An 18,476-nucleotide genomic window follows, 5' to 3' on the forward strand; every position below is an offset into this window, starting at 1 on the left:
GGCGGGCGAGTTGAGTCATACGGCGGGAGCGTAGACCGCCCTGGTGGTTGATGTACGCTACAGTGGCCGTGTTGTCTGTCCGGACAAGTACGTGTTGACCCCTCAGCAACGCTCGGAAGCGGTGCAGGGCGAACCGTACTGCCAGCAACTCGAGGCAATTGACATGCAGAAGGCTCTGGGGTCCTGTCCAGGAGCCCGCGGCTGCTTGTCCATTGCACATGGCACCCCAGCCCGTGGAGGAGGCATCTGTTGATACAACAACATGCCTGGAAACTTGTTCTAAGGACACGCCGGTCCGTAGAAAACTGAGGTTCGACCACGGAGTGAGTGTCTGTAAGCAGGCCCGGGTTATTTGGACCCGGAGCATGCCAGACCGCCATGCCCATCTCGGGACTCGATCGCAAAGCCAGTGCTGAAGCGGTCTCATATGTAGCAATCCGAGCGGCGTCACTGCGGCTGCAGATGCCATATGCCCCAGGAGCCTCTGAAAGTGTTTCAGTGGAACCGCACTCTTGCTCTCGATTTGACGGAGGCAAGTCAGCAGAGACTGCGCGCGCTCGCTCGTAAGCTGCGCACACATGGCGACCGAGTTGATCTCCATACCGAGAAAAGAGATCCTCTGCACGGGGCAAAGTTTGCTCTTCTCCCAGTTGACCCGAAGGCCCAGACAGGCTAAGTGGTGGAGAACCAGATCTCTGTGTTCGCAAACCTGCTCTCGAGAGTGACTCATTATGAGCCAGTCGTCAAGGTAGTTCAGGATGCGAACCCCGTGATGCCGTAGGGGCGCAAGGGCTGCCTCGGCAATCTTCGTAAAGACGCGAGGAGACAGGACCGCGTACTGGTATGCCCGCCCCTCGAAAGCAAACCGTAGGAACAGTCTGTGTCGAGGTAGGATGGAGACATGAAAGTAGGCATCCTTCAGGTCGATCGCTGCAAACCAATCGCTTGGACGAACGCATTCGAAAAGGCGTTTCGCTGTCAACATCTTGAACGGAAGCCTGTGTAGGTAACGGTTCAAGATGCGCAGGTCCAGGATTGGTCTTAGCCCACCGGTCTTTTTGGGTACAATGAAGTAGGGGCTGTAAAACCCGGACTTCATCTCGGCTGGAGGGACAGGCTCGATCGCACCCTTCGCCAGTAGGGTGGCAACCTCCGCTCTCATGACAGGGGCATTGGCCCCGACCATAGTAAGCGGACTCCCCTGAAACAGGGAGGAGCCTGCGCGAACTGAATCGCGTAGCCGCGCCTGATTGTCTTCGCGACCCAGCGGGACAGCTCTGGAATCTGAAGCCAGGCTCCCAGAAACTGCACCAGCGGGGTCATTCGGACTACAGACGTACCCAGTGTGGGGCAGCGATGCAGCGTTACCGACCCGGACAAGTGAGGCTGTTGGGCGTCCCGGTGTGGGGCACGGTTAACAGCTGCATCCTGACAGAGGAGACCAGGGAAGGACGCGCATTCCACTGGGGTCTGCTCTGCCAGGAGGCTGGCGACAGAGAGGGATGCGAGTGGCGGGACCCGTGGGTGGCGCGCACTGACATCACCGATCTCTGGTTGCTCAGGGATGGGAGTGTTAATTCTTTCTTTGACCAAATTAGGGTGGTGCTGACCTGGGGGCCAGCAGCTGAACAAAGGATTCTCCCCCGGCCCTCCACCGGGGGAAGGAGTGGTCCTGCTTCCATCTCCTGGAAAGAATTTCCCATCCCTGAGCTGTCCGTCTCAGGAGCGCCGCTTGGCCTGGCGTTTAGCGGGGCGCGGGGCGGTCTGAGGGGACTGGGACGCCTTCCTACGGCTTCCTCCGCGGCCCGGCCCGGGTGATGGCTGCTGCTTGGACCGGGCGGGAGGGGCGGGAGCCTTAGGAGGGCGTCCTCGGCGGCGAGCAGGCTGAGGCGACTGTGCCGGCGGCTGGGTGGAAGCAGCAGCTGGCCGCCGGGGCAGTATATGCTTGATTGCCTCAGTCTGCTTCTGGGCGGTTGAAAACTGTTGGGTGAAGCTTTCAACCGCTCCGCCGAAGAGGCCAGCCTGGGATATGGGGGCATCGAGGAAACGTGTCCGCTCGGTGTCCCGCATATCAGCCAGGTTTAGCCACAGGTGTCGCTCCTGGACCACATTTGTGGACATCACTTGACCCAGGGAGCGTGCGGTCACCTTCGTCGCCCGGAGAGCGAGGTCGGTGGCGGCACGCAGCTCATCTAAGAGCCCCGGATCAACTCCACCCTCGTGCATGTCCTTGAGGATCCTGGCCTGGTAGACCTGAAGGATCGCCATGGCATGCAAAGAGGCGGCAGCCTGCCCCGCAGCTCTGTGCGATTTCGCCACCAAGGTTGATGTGAATCGACAGGCTTTGGAGGTGTGCTTAGGATCGCCTCGCCAGGTCGAAGCGCTCTGAGGACACAGTTGCATCGCAACAGAACGTTCAACCTGGGGGACCCCAGTGTACCCTTTGGCCGCGGCCCCATCAAGGGTGGAGAAGGCGGAGGAGACTGCAGACCGATCACAGGAAGACAACGGGGACTTCCAGGACCGGGCAATCTCCTCATGCAGCTCGGGAAAGAAAGGTATTGGGGGCGAGGACTGACGTGAGTCAGCGTGGGTCCCCAAAAACCAATCATCGAGCCGCGAGCGTTCGGGACAGGGTGGAGGGTTCCACTCTAACCCTAGACTCGCGGCTGCCCGAGACAACATGGCTGTCAGCTCTGGGTCCGACTCGGGCAATGCTGGCGCGCCCGAAGGCGGCAGCACAGCCGAGTCATCATCCTCAGAGGACTCGAGCCCAACTTGTGATGCGGTGACCAACATCGCATCATCCTCCGGAGCGCCAAACGAAATGCGCGGGGGAGCCGGAGCTGGCCCCGCGATTTCAGCCTGGACACTCGCGGGTTGCGGAGCGGTAGAGGGGGGTGTGGCCCGAGGCATGAGCGTCGGGGCTTTGTTCCACACCGTAACCCTCAGGTCACCCTGACCACCAGCCGAAGTACCGACCACGGGGGGAACGGTAGATCGGGGTGTGGTTGAGGGGACTCTCACTTCATTACGAAGATCCTTGAGTCTCGACCGCAGCACCGCGATGGTCATGTTCCCGCAGTGAGAACATGACTCATCCACAAACGCTGCTTGAGCATGCTGAACGCCCAAGCATACCTAGCAGAGATTGTGCCCATCAGAAGAAGTCAGCGACCGGCCACACCCAGAAGTACACGGGCGAGACATCCTGAAAAGGACGTGCCACGTGCAAGCTCTTTTGTGAGAGGAAGCTTCGCAGAGAACGCCGAAGCGCCCAGGGACCACACACCAGCTGTCAGACGGACCACTGCGCAGATCAGCAGGCAGGCAGTATGCGATCACTGGAACGCGCCGTAGACACCAACGCCTCTGGAAAGCTGTTCGTCTCGAAGGCTGACAAAGACTCAGTTAGCAGGCTTGAAGGAGTGAAGAGATACTCTTGGCTCCAAAGCAGAAACATAATGCGGTGTTGCTAGCGTACTTCCTTATATACCCACGAGGTGGGGCGGAGTTACGCATGCAAATTCCGCATGCCCATGGCATTGGCACGCCATTGGGCGCTGTTAAACACCTTGAAGGTAATTGGCTTCTAGGCGAAACCCCCATTCGTCAGTCACTGACGTACGTCGGAGTGACTGAACGAAAGGGTACTAGGCTTCTGCTGGTAGAGGTGTTAGTGAGGCCAGCAGGGGGCGCTCACCCTGTGGTCTGTGTGGGTATAGTGATGGGCACACCATACTGTAACAAGCGCCGTCCTTCAGATGAGATGTTAAACCGAGGTCCTGACTCTCTGGGGTCATTAAAAATCCCAGGCCAAATTTGCCCAATGGCTAGGGTGACCACCATCAAACAAACCAAATGTGGGACGATTACTAAGTTTGTGTGGGACAATGTGGGACATGTTACCAACACTAAAACATAACCTGAAACTGTTGTATAATCTTAAATTCAACATCACTGAGCCCAAAGGCAGCAGGCATCATGCAGATAACTACTTTTGAAACAGTTCTGACCAAGTGCAACTAAAATCCAACTAAATAAATAATGAAACAAATAAAACAACATTAAATTAGTTAATCTTATATATTAATTGATATATATATATATATATATATATATATATATATATATATATATATATATATATATACAGAACTATCCATTCGTTTTCTGACAGGGAACACATGGAACGAATCACCGCTCCACATTTTGATTGACAGCCGTCACAATCTACTAGTGACCGTGTTTACTCCTTTCTTTTCAACCATTGGATATGGTTTAAAAAACGGCTTTTGTATTTGTGTAAGGCGGGATGTTACTTCTGACGAAGCACTGTTAAATATAGGTGAAAAACGATGCCGCAAAAATAAATAAAATGCTTTCTTAAAAAGGCAAAAGAACGCATGCATGTTTTCTCAATATGATCATTAAAAATCAACAGACTGGTGAAAATGCGGGACATTTTCTCAATATGCGACATGCGGGACAAGGGGTGAAAATTCTGTGTGGTACAATGCAAAGCGGGACAGGTGGTCACCCTACCAATGGCCCCTGTCCATCATGGCCTTCTAATCATCCCCATTTATATACACGATTGGTATCATCACTCAGTCTCCTCTCCACCAGTCAGCTGGTGTGTGGTGAGCGTTTTTACTTCCCTGATTCAGACCACCTGAAGCTCCTCAGGTACTGCAGCACCAGATGGCTGAGTCTGTTAACCAGAGGGTGCTGAACCAGTGGGATGGTAACTCACTCAGCAGATATCTACACAGTTTACTATGCTATATTTCCATTTTAACCATGTATTGCCACCCTGTATCTATATGTACTGTAGGCCTACTTTAACAGTCATGAAGAGGTGGAGAGGAGTGTTAAAGTGCATGATCTGGCAAGCCATCTGCGTGATCCAATCGTGAAGACCTACTTCCTGTTCCTGAGTGCTGCCCTTAAGCCTTTATCTGAATTTAACATTGCCTTCCAGGTGGGTGTCAATGATATTAATTGAATGAGTGAATAATAGTATATAATTAAATGTTTGTGCTTATTGTAGCATTCTTATTTCACTGTTATTTTGTTGTGAACATTGATATTATTTGCAGTCAGAGGGAGTACAAATTCACAAACTTGAAGAGGAGATGTGCAGGCTGATGAAGAGGATCCTGGGCTACCTCATACCAGCCAGGGCAATCGTGGGTGTATCTCTCAGGGAGGTGAAGTATGGAGATGGACATCAGTTGGCTGATGAAGATCTCTTTATTGGAGCAGACACAAAGACATTCATGAGAAGCGCTGAGCTCCCTGTGTCAGCCGAGAAAATCTTCCAGTGAGTATATTACCCAATAGTAATATTATGATATCATCTTTTGACAGTATGAAAGTATAAGCTGTAGTGTGCCTAAAAACATTACCACTAATGCATTTTTTTTCACTCTTTTGCTGTTGTAGAATTGTGAAAAAGTATGAGGCAGTTCTTAAGAAGATGTTCTCCTCCTTTCCCCTTGACCATCCACTCCTGAGGGACCTGAGAGTGCTGGATCCTGCAGCTCGTCTTAACATAACTCCAGGGACAGGTAGATAATAGAAACAGTTTCCAATAGGCTTTATGCCCAGCTCCACTACTTACCCTAGCAATGGTCAGACACACCTGGATTAATCAGTTTGTCCAATAATGTAAGACAGGAAATAAAGGAGCTGGCTTAATTTCAGGAAGTGCAGCTGTGCATAAAGCCTATTGATGTTAGGCAAGGCAAGGCAATTTTATTTGTATAAAGGGCTTTACATTGCATCATAACAACATCCTCTGGGGACAGTTCCCCATTGATAACCAAATAAATAATTGGTTCAGTATACTTGATACTTGTTTAAATCTGCAATGTTTAGTCAAACACTTGTTTTACTTTACAGTGGAAAGGCTAGGGTCTGTTCCCTCAGTTGAGGCTGAAAGAGGATAAGATGAGAGAGGAATTCACAGACGATCAGGTGACAGATAGTAAGGAACTCCCCCAAGAAGACAGAATAGTCAGATTCTGGGGCATGGTAGGAAAGGACATGAGGTTCAGTGAGCTGCCAAAACTTATGAAGGCTTTACTGTGCATTCCCCATAGCAATGCAAGTTCAGAAAGGGTATTTAGCATGGTACGTAAGATTGTTACAGAGAATAGGATGACATTAGACAACAGAACTGTTTGCGCTCTACTCTCATGTAAAATGAACCACTCTGCCCAGCCCACAAATACACTCCTTCCAAAACAATCTTAAAGTGTGCAAAGTCTGCAACAAATTTGTGCAATAACTCACTAAAAGAGTAAAGAAAGAGTAAAGAAAAGTTATGTGAAATGAAAAGAAAAACTGTAAAAGAAAAGCAATATGAAATGAAAAGAATGTGTGGAATGAAAATAAAATGTAAAGACAAGCAATGTTAAATGAACAGAAAATATGCAAATAAGCCTTTAAATAAATGCTCTTCATATATACCATTTTGTGTTTTCATAACCCCCTAACCCCCCCCACCCCCCCCCCCCCAAAAAATACGGCCAAAAGTATTGCAAGGCTCTGAACATCGATTTGCAAATGAAAACAACAGAGTCAGGAACAGCAAAACAGATTGGCCGCGTAAAACCAGACTTTGTGTAAAAATAATAATGCAAACTTTTGTGGAGATCGGGCCACCAGAAGAGGTACTACAGCTTAAAAGGTTTTTTAAATAAACACTGCATTTTCATGATAAATGAGCTGGAAATGCGAAAATCGACCTTTGACCTCTCCGATGCTCATGTCAAAACGCTTGATAAAGTTTTTCTAACCACCAGCTCAAAAATCAAGTTCTCAGACCCTATAGTTTATTTTTTATAGGCTTTTTTAGGCCCTTTTTATGCCCTTCTTATTAGGGGTTCAAGCACGAAGTGCTGAAACCCTATTGTATTTGTTAATTTTCCCATCTAAAACTGATCGGGCAGACCAAACCATAAGTCGTAGAGACATGAAACTTTCAGGGCTGGTAGTACTCACAACGTCTACCAGTGTCACCGAGGCACGCCCCGACCGGCCTGACCGGGGCGCTACAGCAAGCAAAAGTACAAAATGGCTCATAACCCATAAACCATTAGGCGTGGGCTCAAGTGTCTTATATCCTTGGAATCCTTGGCTCAAGGCGGACAAAATGCACGCCTCGGATTGGCTCGGCTTCGGGCGCCAATTTCGAGAAATTTTGGGTTTTTTGAAATACCTACTTTTGTGAACTACTCCCACAATTTTTCCCTGATTGGAACCAAACCACTGTAGAAATGTTTTTTGGAGAGAGACTATTAATAATTATGAAAAATTTTCAATTTTTCAATTCATGGTCGCTAAGGAGAATGAAAAAGTTCAATGTGTCGGGGGCCACTTTTACTAAAATGACTATAACTTGTGAACGGAACAAGATATTTTCGCAAAATTCGGGTCACATGTCTATGATCTCAAACTTCGGTCACTTGAAAAACATTTTGATAATTGGCCACTTGGTGGCGCTCTAAGAGGAAAAAATGTCATGAAAATGGCTATAACCTCACCCAATCATTAATCAGATAATAAGTGGCTTGCAGTGTCTTTGTCCAGGCTGCCATGATAGTCTATGAGAACATTGGCGTATCTCAAAAAACACAGTTTTTTCTTATCTCAAAAAACACACTTAGGAGCCAAAGAAGTTTCAAGCCAGTGTTTTTCACGGGAGTCATCTCCTTTGACTCCTTAATCCTTGCCGAGTCCAACGATACCAAACATGGCAGGTTTTGCCTTATGGTTTTTGTAACAGTGTAATTTAGGACTTACAAAACTTTTGCGATTATCCTCAAAACTGCTAGTCCAATTGAAACAAAACCACCACAGGAAATATGATAACATAGGTCAATAGCTAAACAATAACATCCAAATGTCAAAACTATGATAGGAAGTGAAATCTAATCAATGTTGCCCATTAGTCATTTTTATACTCTCATAAATATACTGTAAGTGTCTATAACGGGGTGTCCAATCCTGCTCCTGGAGGGCTACTGTTCTGCAGAGTTTAGCTCCAACCCCAATCATACACACCTGTACCAGCTAATCAAGGTCTTATTAGGCATGCTAGAAACTTTCAGACAATAAAAAAACTATTTAAAAAAATTCCTTAGTAAATTGGCTCTAAATGGTCTTTTTTCATCCATGATCTTAGTTTATTTATTTGGATCCCCATTAGCCAATACCTAGGCAGTGGCTACTTTTCCTGAGGTCCCAACAAGTAAAAAAATACATCCACAACAATAAAGTAAATGAAACATACAAACCCAAAATTCATTTCAAATATCAAAATCAACAATTTACTATTGTGCCATTAAATGTTCCTTAAAAGATTTTGTACAACTTATTTTATTTGTATGACTGGTGTTGAAATTATGACTAGCACTACTATATAAAAGTTGACATTACAGGACATTAGGAACTCTCTACAAATGATTTCTTATAAAACAAAGCAGAGAGACAATTTTTAATTATCTTTACTAATCTGAAGTAGTTATTCTAATCTGGCTTTGGTGAGTGACATTTCAGATATTACTCTGATTTATGGATCACCAAAATGCTTTTAGTTTTTGTCAAGTTTACAACCAACTGATTATTCTGTACCTACTTTGACCAATTGTAATTCCTCATCCAAAGCAGTAGACGACTGCTTAAATTATGTTACAGTTCAATATAATGTTGTTTCGTCTGCATACTACATGACTGTGCACACTTTAAAACAAGAGGAAGTTTATTGGTAAAATAGGAACACCACATTGCAACTCTTTCATTTACATTTTACATTTACATTTATGCATTTGGCAGACGCTTTTATCCAAAGCGACTTACATTGCATTCAAGGTACACATTTTACATTTTTGTCAGTTCTTGCTTTCCCTGAGAGTCGAACCCATGACCTTGGCGTTGCTAGCGCCATGCTCTACTGTTTGAGCTACAGGAAAGCTACACATGAAAGCTTTCACATCTGAAAAACGCCCAATATAAAAAACACAATGTCCCCTATTAAACAGATAACTTTTAAACCAATGTACAGTGTGAAAAGTAATTGTAAAATAAAATCTAACCATACTATACCTAATTTATTTTCATCAATCTGTGCTAAGCAATCATCTGTCATCTGTGTTAATGCTGTTCCTGTTGAGTTTCCTTCTCAATGTGCATGCTGAAAATTATTAAACACTTACATTTGCTCACAAACTATTGTTTCCAATACTTTGCTAAGAACCATTAGCAAACGTATTGATCATATTTACGTTCACTTATTTTAATGTAACAAAACATTTTCTTTTTCCTATTAATTTTTCTTACTTAAATTCTTAATTTGCAATTGACCTCCCAATCCTCCTTGCTCCCAGTTCTGCTGGCTGTACCCTTTGAATCTCTTATATGATCGTTTATAAGTTACTTTTGATTTTTGAAGGGGTTACATGCTTGCTAAATAAAACATAATATCTTTTTATGCATATGTGCTTAAAGGCCTTAAACTGCTTGAACCCCGATAAATGCTGCTTGCAGCTTTAATTTACATTGTAATAGTTGTTGACTGTTGAGTGGAAAAACTCCTCAAACTATTTACTATTTGACATTAAAAAAAAACAAATGTTGCTCACTTGTGACATATTTCATTTTGCATTTGAAGGGTTATTTCTTCAGAGTGAATAAACAGATGATTGTTTAAACCTGTTGCATCTCTGAAACTCTTCTCACACTGAGTACAGTATTACGGTTTCTCTTCAGTGTGAACTCGCTCATGTGTTTTCAGGTTTCCAGAACGAGTGAATCTCTTGTCACAGTATGAGCACTTGTAAGGTTTCTCTCCAGTATGAGTTCTTTGGTGCTGTTTCAGCTGACTAGATGTAGTAAAGCTCTTCCCACAGTCACAACACACATGATCTCTCACTTCATCATGTGTTTTCTGGTGCCGTTTAAAATTGTTCAGCCATGAAAAACTCCTTCCACAGAGAGAACACACATGAGGCTTCTCATCTAAATGAACTGTCAGGTGTTCTTTTAGATTTGATGATGAAATAAAATCTTTACCACACTGATCACACTTAAATGGCTTTTCTCCAGTGTGAATGAGCAGATGCTTTTTTAAACCTGTTGGATCGCTGAAACTCTTCCGACACAGAGTACAGTGGTACGGCTTCTCTCCAGTATGAATTCGCTCATGTGTTTTCAGGGTTCCAGGCTGAGTGAATCTCTTGTCACAGTATGAGCACTTGAAAGGTTTTTCTCCAGTATGAATTCTTTGGTGCTGTTTCAGCTGACTAGATGTAGTAAAGCTCTTCCCACAGTCACAGCACACATGATCTCTCCCTCCTGTATGTGTTTTCTGGTGCTGTTTAAAACTGTTCAGCTGTGAAAAACTCTTTCCACAGAGAGAACACAAATAAGGTTTCTCACCTGAATGAAGTTTCAGGTGTTGTTTTAGATGTGCTGATAAAATAAAATCTTTACCACACAGATCACAGTGAAATGGTTTTTCTCCAGAGTGAATGTGCAGATGATTCCAGAGACCTGCTGCTTGAGAAAAACTCTTTCCACACTGAGTGCATGTATACGGTTTCTCTCCAGTGTGAACTCTCATGTGTATGTTAAGGCGTGCTTTATTTAGGAAACTCTTTCCACACTGAGAGCAGGTGTGCAGCTTTTTGGCTTTTGTTTCTTGAGTTTTGAAGTCACAGAGTTTCTTTACGTCATTTACTTTGCGTAGTTGCTCCGTCACTTCCATCTGGTCTAAAATAAACATATAAAGTAGTCAGAATCAGTTCAATGAGGATCAATGTGAAAACTTAAAACACTAAGCAAAAAAAGACATTTGGGCCCATATTTATCAAGCGTGCCATTTTAGTCTTAGGTGCTGAGAATTTGTGAAATTCACTCCTACTTCCAAACTTAAGTATAACATTTCTTAAAGCCAAGAATCACTCTTACTCTCCCAGTTATTTAAGACAGCTCGAGAGGTCTCAAGTGGTTAGGAGTTGCCAGTAGGGGCTTGTGATGGCACTGAGACAGAACAGGCATCATCTTTGTCAGCGCTTCTTCCTCCTGCCAGTTTGATTTTTTGGAATCCATGGTGGCAGATTATATCATAAAATCTAGGCTATATAGGCAGGTCAGTTAACAGACAACCAGTTTAAAAATTGTAATTAAGACATGGTGATAAACATGTTTATCTTTCACTTTCTAATGTGTATATCAATGTATAAAACCTTTCCGAAATGCTTTTAAGAATATTCTTAAGCTTTAACTTAAGTGTTAAAAAATTCTTGGTAAAAAAAAGAAGGGCTTGTCCAAGAGTAGGAGACTTTTAAAAAGAAGCTAAAAGCAAGTTTCAGCAAAGTCTAGGACTGATTATTAAATGCTGACTAAAGTGGCACTTCAGTGCTGCAAACTAAGGACAACAATGATGTCAACCCGAAATGGTCGCCCTTAACCACTGAATCAGCAAGGGTGAAGTCAGAGCGTGGTGGTCCCTCGGCGGAGCCTCGCTGCACCTGCCGATGATCAGATGTCGATGATCAGATGTCGATGGCGGCATTGGAGGGTGAGCTGTCATGGGGAGATGACGACTCGGCTGCATTGCCTCCTTCTGGGAGAGTAGCGTTGCCCGAGCCAGATCCCGAATTGGCAGCTATGCTTTCCACCAAGTAGGCCAGGCTCGAGTAGAACCCTCCAATGTGGATGATTGGTTTCTCGGGGCAGCCTGCATTTACCCGGAAGTGCATGACGAAGTAACCGGTTCCTCCGGTTGTCCTTAGTTTGCAACACTTAAGTGTGCCATCACAATGCAGCTGTGTCCACGGAACCCATCAAAACCTGCAAGTTCTCTTCCAACTGCCGATTTTGCAGGTTTTCCTACTTACAAAGCATGTACAAATCTATAATATTTATCAGAGGTACACTTCAACTGTGACAGACGGAATCTAAAAATCCAGAAAATCACATTGTATGATTTTTAAATAATTAACTTGAATTTTATTGCATGACATAAGTATTTGATCACCAACCAACCAGTAAGAATTCCGGCTCTCACAGACCTGTTAGTTTTTCTTTAAGAAGCCCTCCTGTTCTCCACTCATTACCTGTATTAACTGCACCTGTTTGAACTCGTTACCTGTATAAAAGACAACTGTCCACACACACAATCAAACAGACTCCAACCTCTCCACAATGGCCAAGACCAGAGAGCTGTGTAAGGACATCAGGGATAAAACTGTAGACCTGCACAAGGCTGGGATGGGCTACAGGACAATAGGCAAGCAGCTTGGTGAAAAGACAACAACTGTTGCCGCAATTATTAGAAAATGGAAGAAGTTCAAGATGACGGTCAATCTCCCTCGGTCTGGGGCACCATGCAAGATCTCACCTTGTGGGGCATCAATGATCATGAGGAAGGTGAGGGATCAGCCCAGAACTACACAACAGGACCTGGTCAATGATCTGAAGAGAGCTGGGTCCACAGTCTCAAAGAAAACCATTAGTAACTACGCCTTCATGGATTAAAATCCTGTAGCACACGCAAGGTCCCCCTGCTCAAGCCAGCGCATGTCCAGGCCCATCTGGATGATCCAGAGGAGGAATGGGAGAAGGTCATGTGGTCTGATGAGAGAAAATAGAGCTTTTTGGTCTAAACGCCACTCGCCGTGTTAGGAGGAAGAAGGAGGATGAGTACAACCCCAAGAACACCATCCCAACCATGAAGCATGGAGGTGGAAACATCATTCTTTGCAATCTGCAATGGGGACAGGCCGACTGCACCATATTGAGGAGAGGATGACCGGGGCCATGTATTGCGAGATTTTGGGGAACAACCTCCTTCCCTCAGTTAGAGCATTGAAGATGGGTCGAGGCTGGGTCTTCCAACATGACAACGACCCGAAACACACAGCCAGGATAACCAAGGCTCTGTAAGAAGCATATCAAGGTTCTGGCGTGGCCTAGCCAGTCTCCAGACCTGAACCCAATAGAGAATCTTTGGAGGAGCTGAAATTCCGTATTGCCCAGCGACAGCCCTGAAACCTGAAGGATTTGGAGAAGGTCTGTATGGAGGAGTGGGCTAAAATCCCTGCTGCAGTGTGTGCAAACCTGGTCCAGAACTACTAGCCTGGTCTTACCAGACTCTCGTACATTTCATTTGTACATAGAGTCAGGCCACTCTCCATTGACAAGCGTTTACTTCCTTGAAGACAGGAACTCTGTTGAAGTTTAAAACTATTGCATCTGCCCAGAGTCACTCTGGATCTGCCTAACCAATCGCTAACGTTTGGTCGTGACGTATGTCACGCGCCTTTCGCCTTTGATTCTCACAGTAACTGAGCACACCACCTCAGAGTCAGTGATAAAACCTTGTGCATTCGGATTGTGATTTATTCACGGTGGAGAGGAGAGTTTAGTGATCGCTCACGTGGTGCATATCTCATGCAATCATAACATGATTGTAAATGCTGTAAATAAAATGTCATATGCTTGGTATGATAAGAATAAATGCTGCTGTAAATAACAGCCCAATTCAAATGTTTACGTGCTTTTCTTTTATTTTTTGAGCGGTGATTAAATATTTTGCTCTTGTAAACACTTGCCAGCATTTAAAGAAATTCAAGTCTAGAAATGCATCCAAATGACAGCGAAGTGCAGCCGTACGGTGCTCTGCAGGGGTCTAAAGGATATAAACAGTGGATTTTGAAGTAATATATAATCTTGAAAACTCAAAAGATGTGGACTCGGATTGACACGATGGTATTGACACGATGGTAAAAGGTCAAAAGACTGAAGTTTCACGTGGAGCATTGGGAGATTTTTTCCTGAATTACCGCTGGTGTTGCTCTACAAGAGATTAAGTTCAGTGCACCTACACTCTAAAAAATGCTGTGTTAAAAATAACCCAAGTTGGGTTGAAAATGGACTAACCCATCAATTGGGTTGTTTTAACCCAGAAATTGGGTTGTTTTAAGCAAAAATTTAACCCAACCGCTGGGTCAAAACAACCCAATTGCTGGGTTAGTCCATATTCAACCCAACTTGGGGTTATTTTTAACCCAGCATTTTTTAGAGTGTAACCATTAAATGACTAGGTTGTAAATAGTTTAGTATAGTACAGTCAGTGTGCACTTTATTATGCTGCTCGCTTGTTGATACTGTGTGTAATTATTTTATTTATGTTTAAATATTTATTTTCAGAATTTATTTTCACCACTGAACTCTTTTTTTTCTTGTTCTACCTCACCTGTTTTTACTATTAGTTAAAGGTCCCATGGCATTAAATTTTCATTTTATGAGGTTTTTCAACATTAATATGAGTTCCCCTAGCCTGAATATTGTCCCCAAGTGGATAGAAATGTTGATCGGTGTAAAACCGAGTTCTGGCTGTCTTTCTCTGCCTTTGAGAAAATGACAGCCCAGACGAGCCAATCCTGAAGTCTCCTGGTTTGACGTCCAAGCAGGAACGGTTACCTCCCTTTCCTCCGCCCAGAGCATCTGGCACGCCCATGCAAACGCTCGAGAGAATAGAGATCATTGCTTGTGAACGAGTGAACGCTGGCAGTTTCTCAGTGTTTGGATGTACAAATGAAAACAGAAGTCTTTTTTCAGTTCCTTCTGATCTGTGATCAGTGATTTCTGATGTGTAGCTAATTATTTATTATTCATGCACACGCAGCTCTCTCTCTCCAGACAGAACGGTGTTTTCTATCTTGTGAGTCAGTGTTTTTGTACGTCCTCGTCGCGTCTATCGGTTCTAAAATGTGCATACAGTCATGAGTTTCTGCTCAACATCGGCAGAGTCAGATCTTTAGAGATAAACTTAAAACACGCCGAAGCTCGGGCTGCACTGGCCGGTGGCCTTCAACATCCCCGACCCCCAGTACTGCATCTGGCCCACAGCGGAGGCACCAAACGCGGCGTGAGATTAAGCAGAAGGGGGGTAAGCGTGAGCATATCCGGGCTAGCCAGGCTAGCCCCACAATAAACTGGATTACATTCGATTACTGCTGTTGTGTCTTTGTTTGTGCTGTGTACTCAACGCGCGTCACTGACGCTTTTATTTTATTTTTTAAAATAATGCTATTATCAAGACTTACTTTTAACTCGTTCATCTCGACAGCTGTAATGGTACTTTGCATGGGTTACAAAGTTGGTAATAATGATGAAGACGGACTTGGTGTGACCGGGACTCGTGTTTATTCAGAACTCTCAGATACAAACACAAATATAGCTGCAAGCAGCAATACCGGGGCCAAGCGCAAAGAAGAAGACAAGACATGCCAAAATGGCTGGCAGTGTCAGATCAACTGGAGCAATGAGCAATTAATCACGTTTTAAGATGATTTTAGGCAAAAGGCTGAAAAATGCATTGTAGTCTAAGAGTGTCAGACCAACTGCAACAATTAACAATTATACAGTTTAAGAAGATTAGGCAAAATGGCTGAAATATCATATATAGAGTCACTGATAATATAAGTTAATGGTTTATCACTTTTGACCAATAGGTGGCACAGTTACGAAATTGATGTGGTGTAGTCAGAATAAGGGAACAATGACACATGCAAAGTTTGATGCCAATATGTCAAAGCATTGCAGAGATACAGCCTCAAGAGTCATTTTGGCATCATGGCTCAACTTCGTCACTGCGGTTTACAAAAACGGTTTCATCTATTGATGCAAAATCCCTAACTTTTTGTTGACATAGTCTGAAGATGATACGATTCGATTTTGGTGGAAATTGGACAAACGGTCTAGGATGAGTTTGAAAAAGTAGGTTTTGATCAAATAAGAACATTGAGGACAGGATGTTTGACCAAATATGGCAAAATTAGTATCTATGTTCTCGGCATGAGCCAATAAATGTATTATGACCAGTTTCATTAAACTAGGCTAATTTAATCAAAAGTTATTAGCATGTTTGTAAATTTTGTTATAACCTCTGACCACAAGGTGGCACTGCCCCAAAACTTTTTGAGTACCTTCAAAGCATGGTGCGGAAGACCCATACCAAGTTTCGTAACGATAGACTAATGCGTTTGTAAAATATAGTATTTTAGCACATAATTCAAAATGGCCGAGAGCCAAAATGGCCGATATGGTAAAATTGAATATCAGACAACTCTGAATACCGTCCTGAATCTAACGAGACAACTTTTATGATTTTTGGACAAACAGTTCAAAAGTTATAAGCAAAAATAGCCATTTTTTGTATCTCCGGACCAGTAGGTTGCGCTGCGCCGAAACGCTGCAAGTTGCCTCAAGTCATGCTTGTGATGACATGTACCAAGTTTGGATTGAACACGATAAAGCATTGTGGAGATATTGCCTTAAGTGTGTTTTTGCAACCGCTACGTAAAATTTGTGTGCACGTTTATCAAAAACGATTTGACGAATCAACTTGATTTGCAAGATTTTTTGTCAGCATGGTCTGAAGATGATCTGGTTCAATTTTCGTGCAAATCGGACAAACCGTCTAGGACGAGTTCGCAAAAGTAGGTTTTTTGGAAAATTAAATATGGCGGGGAAATTATCATGACCGAAAATGACGTCATAGGATGCAATTGAATCGGCATGAGCCAATGAATGTATTATGACCAGTTTCATTATACTAAGCTAATTAAATCAAAAGTTATTAGCATTTTTGTCAAGTTTGTTATAACTTTTGACCACAAGGTGGCACTGCCCCAAAACTTTTTGAGTACCTTCAGGGCATGGAGTGGAAGTCACATACCGAGTTTAGTAACAATACACTAATGCATTTGTAAAATATAGCATTTTAGCACATAATTCAAAATGGCCGACAGCCAAAATGGCCGATATGGTAAAATTGAATATCAGACGACTTGGCATGCCGTCCTGAATCTAACGAGACCACTTTTATGATTTTTGGACAAACGGTTCAAAAGTTATAAGCAAAAACAGCCATTTTTTGTATCTCCGGACCAGCAGGTGGCTCTACGCCGAGACACTGCATGTTGCCTCAAGTCATGCTTGTGATGATATGTACCAAGTTTGGTTTGAATACGATAAAGCGTTGCGGAGATATTGCCTTAAGTGTGTTTTTGCAACCGCTACGTAAAATTTGTTTGCGCGTTTTTCAAAAATGATTTGACGAATCAACTTGATTTGCAAGATTTTTTGTCAGCATGGTCTGAAGATGATCTGGTTCAATTTTCGTGCAAATCGGATGAACCGTCTAGGACGAGTTCGCAAAAGTAGGTTTTTCGGTTAATTCAAAATGGCGGGAAAATTATTATGACGGAAAATGACGTCATAGGGTGCAATCGAATTGTCTTGAGCCAAGGAATCAGAGGGAAAAAGAATTTCGTTTCTAGCCCTTATGGTTAAAAAGTTATTAGCATAAACATGAGTCTAATTTTGGACTGATGGTGGCGCTAGAGGGATTGAGTTTGAGACTCCAAATTTGCTACGGTGACATTTCAGACTGTCCTCTATTAGTGTGCCAAATTTCACAACTTTTTACCATACGGTTCTATGGGCTGCCATAGACTTCGCGGCGGAAGAAGAAGAAGAAGAAGAAGATGAATAATAAATATAGCTGCAAGCAGCAATACCGGGGCCAAGCGCAAAGAAGAAGACAAGACATGCCAAAATGGCTGGCAGTGTCAGATCAACTGGAGCAATGAGCAATTAATCACGTTTTAAGATGATTTTAAGCAAAAGGCTGAAAATGCATTGTAGTCTGAGAGTGTCAGACCAACTGCAACAATTAACAATTATACAGTTTAAGAAGATTAGGCAAAATGGCTGAAATATCATATGAAGAGTTTGGTTGCAAAACGCGATAAACGCCATTTTTTGACATTTGGATTTTATTATTGGAAATCACTGTTTAGATGTACCTTAATCTATGTGTGAATTGCTGCCATTAATAAGATTTGAAAATGTACATTTTAAGCCAACTACAAAATGTATTTTTTCACAAAACGCGATATCCGCCAGCCCAGTTTCTTTACAAAGTGTGATATAGAACGTTCAGGATGCCGCGCAAGCTCAGGATGTCACGCGAGGAGAGAGTCACCGCCGGTGAAGTGCTCCGAGTTTGCTCAGTGATTTAACGATAATATCAAAACAAAAAAACATATTTTTAAAAAGAGGATTCAATAGGCTAACTAAAAAACGTTTACCAGTTTATACTGTAGGCGAGCTGTCAGTCACGTAGGCTACGTCACTGATCAACAGCTGTCTGTCAGTCAGAGAATCAAAGCTTCAGAGTCAAGCTAACGTTATGGATTTCGATGACGGATTGGAGCCGGTCATTCCAGCTGCTGTTGGGAGAAAGAGGAAGGCATCTTAAGAAAATCATCAAAGGGAGAAGACAAACGGGCAAGGCATTCAGGGGAGGGAAAACATCCAAAGATTAATTGTTGTCATCGTGCGACTGCGAGTAATGTTGGTCTGTCATGCCGACACACACACACACACACACA

At 43.8% G+C, this 18,476-nt stretch overlaps 1 protein-coding gene across 3 annotated transcripts in view; it reads right to left on the minus strand.

Moving 5' to 3' along the window:
* LOC307119583 (uncharacterized protein) overlaps positions 1 to 18,476 on the minus strand; it is a 60,692-nt gene that overhangs the window by 26,390 nt on the left and 15,826 nt on the right. For 2 of the 3 annotated variants that reach the window (XM_079805927.1, XM_079805929.1), the window contains one exon: positions 5,128 to 5,254. Coding sequence is in view for 2 of the 3 variants with exons in the window: in XM_079805929.1 (XP_079662055.1) it covers positions 5,128 to 5,254 (127 nt within the window). In the remaining variant the exon portion in view is untranslated. Of the gene's footprint in view, positions 1 to 5,127; positions 5,255 to 8,749; positions 10,780 to 18,476 lie in introns of those variants that run through there. The other variant, XM_079805928.1, reaches the window with a different exon arrangement.

This window comes from Gobio gobio (genome assembly GCF_949357685.1).
Source record: "Gobio gobio genome assembly, chromosome: 23".
Classification (NCBI taxonomy): domain Eukaryota; kingdom Metazoa; phylum Chordata; class Actinopteri; order Cypriniformes; family Gobionidae; genus Gobio; species Gobio gobio.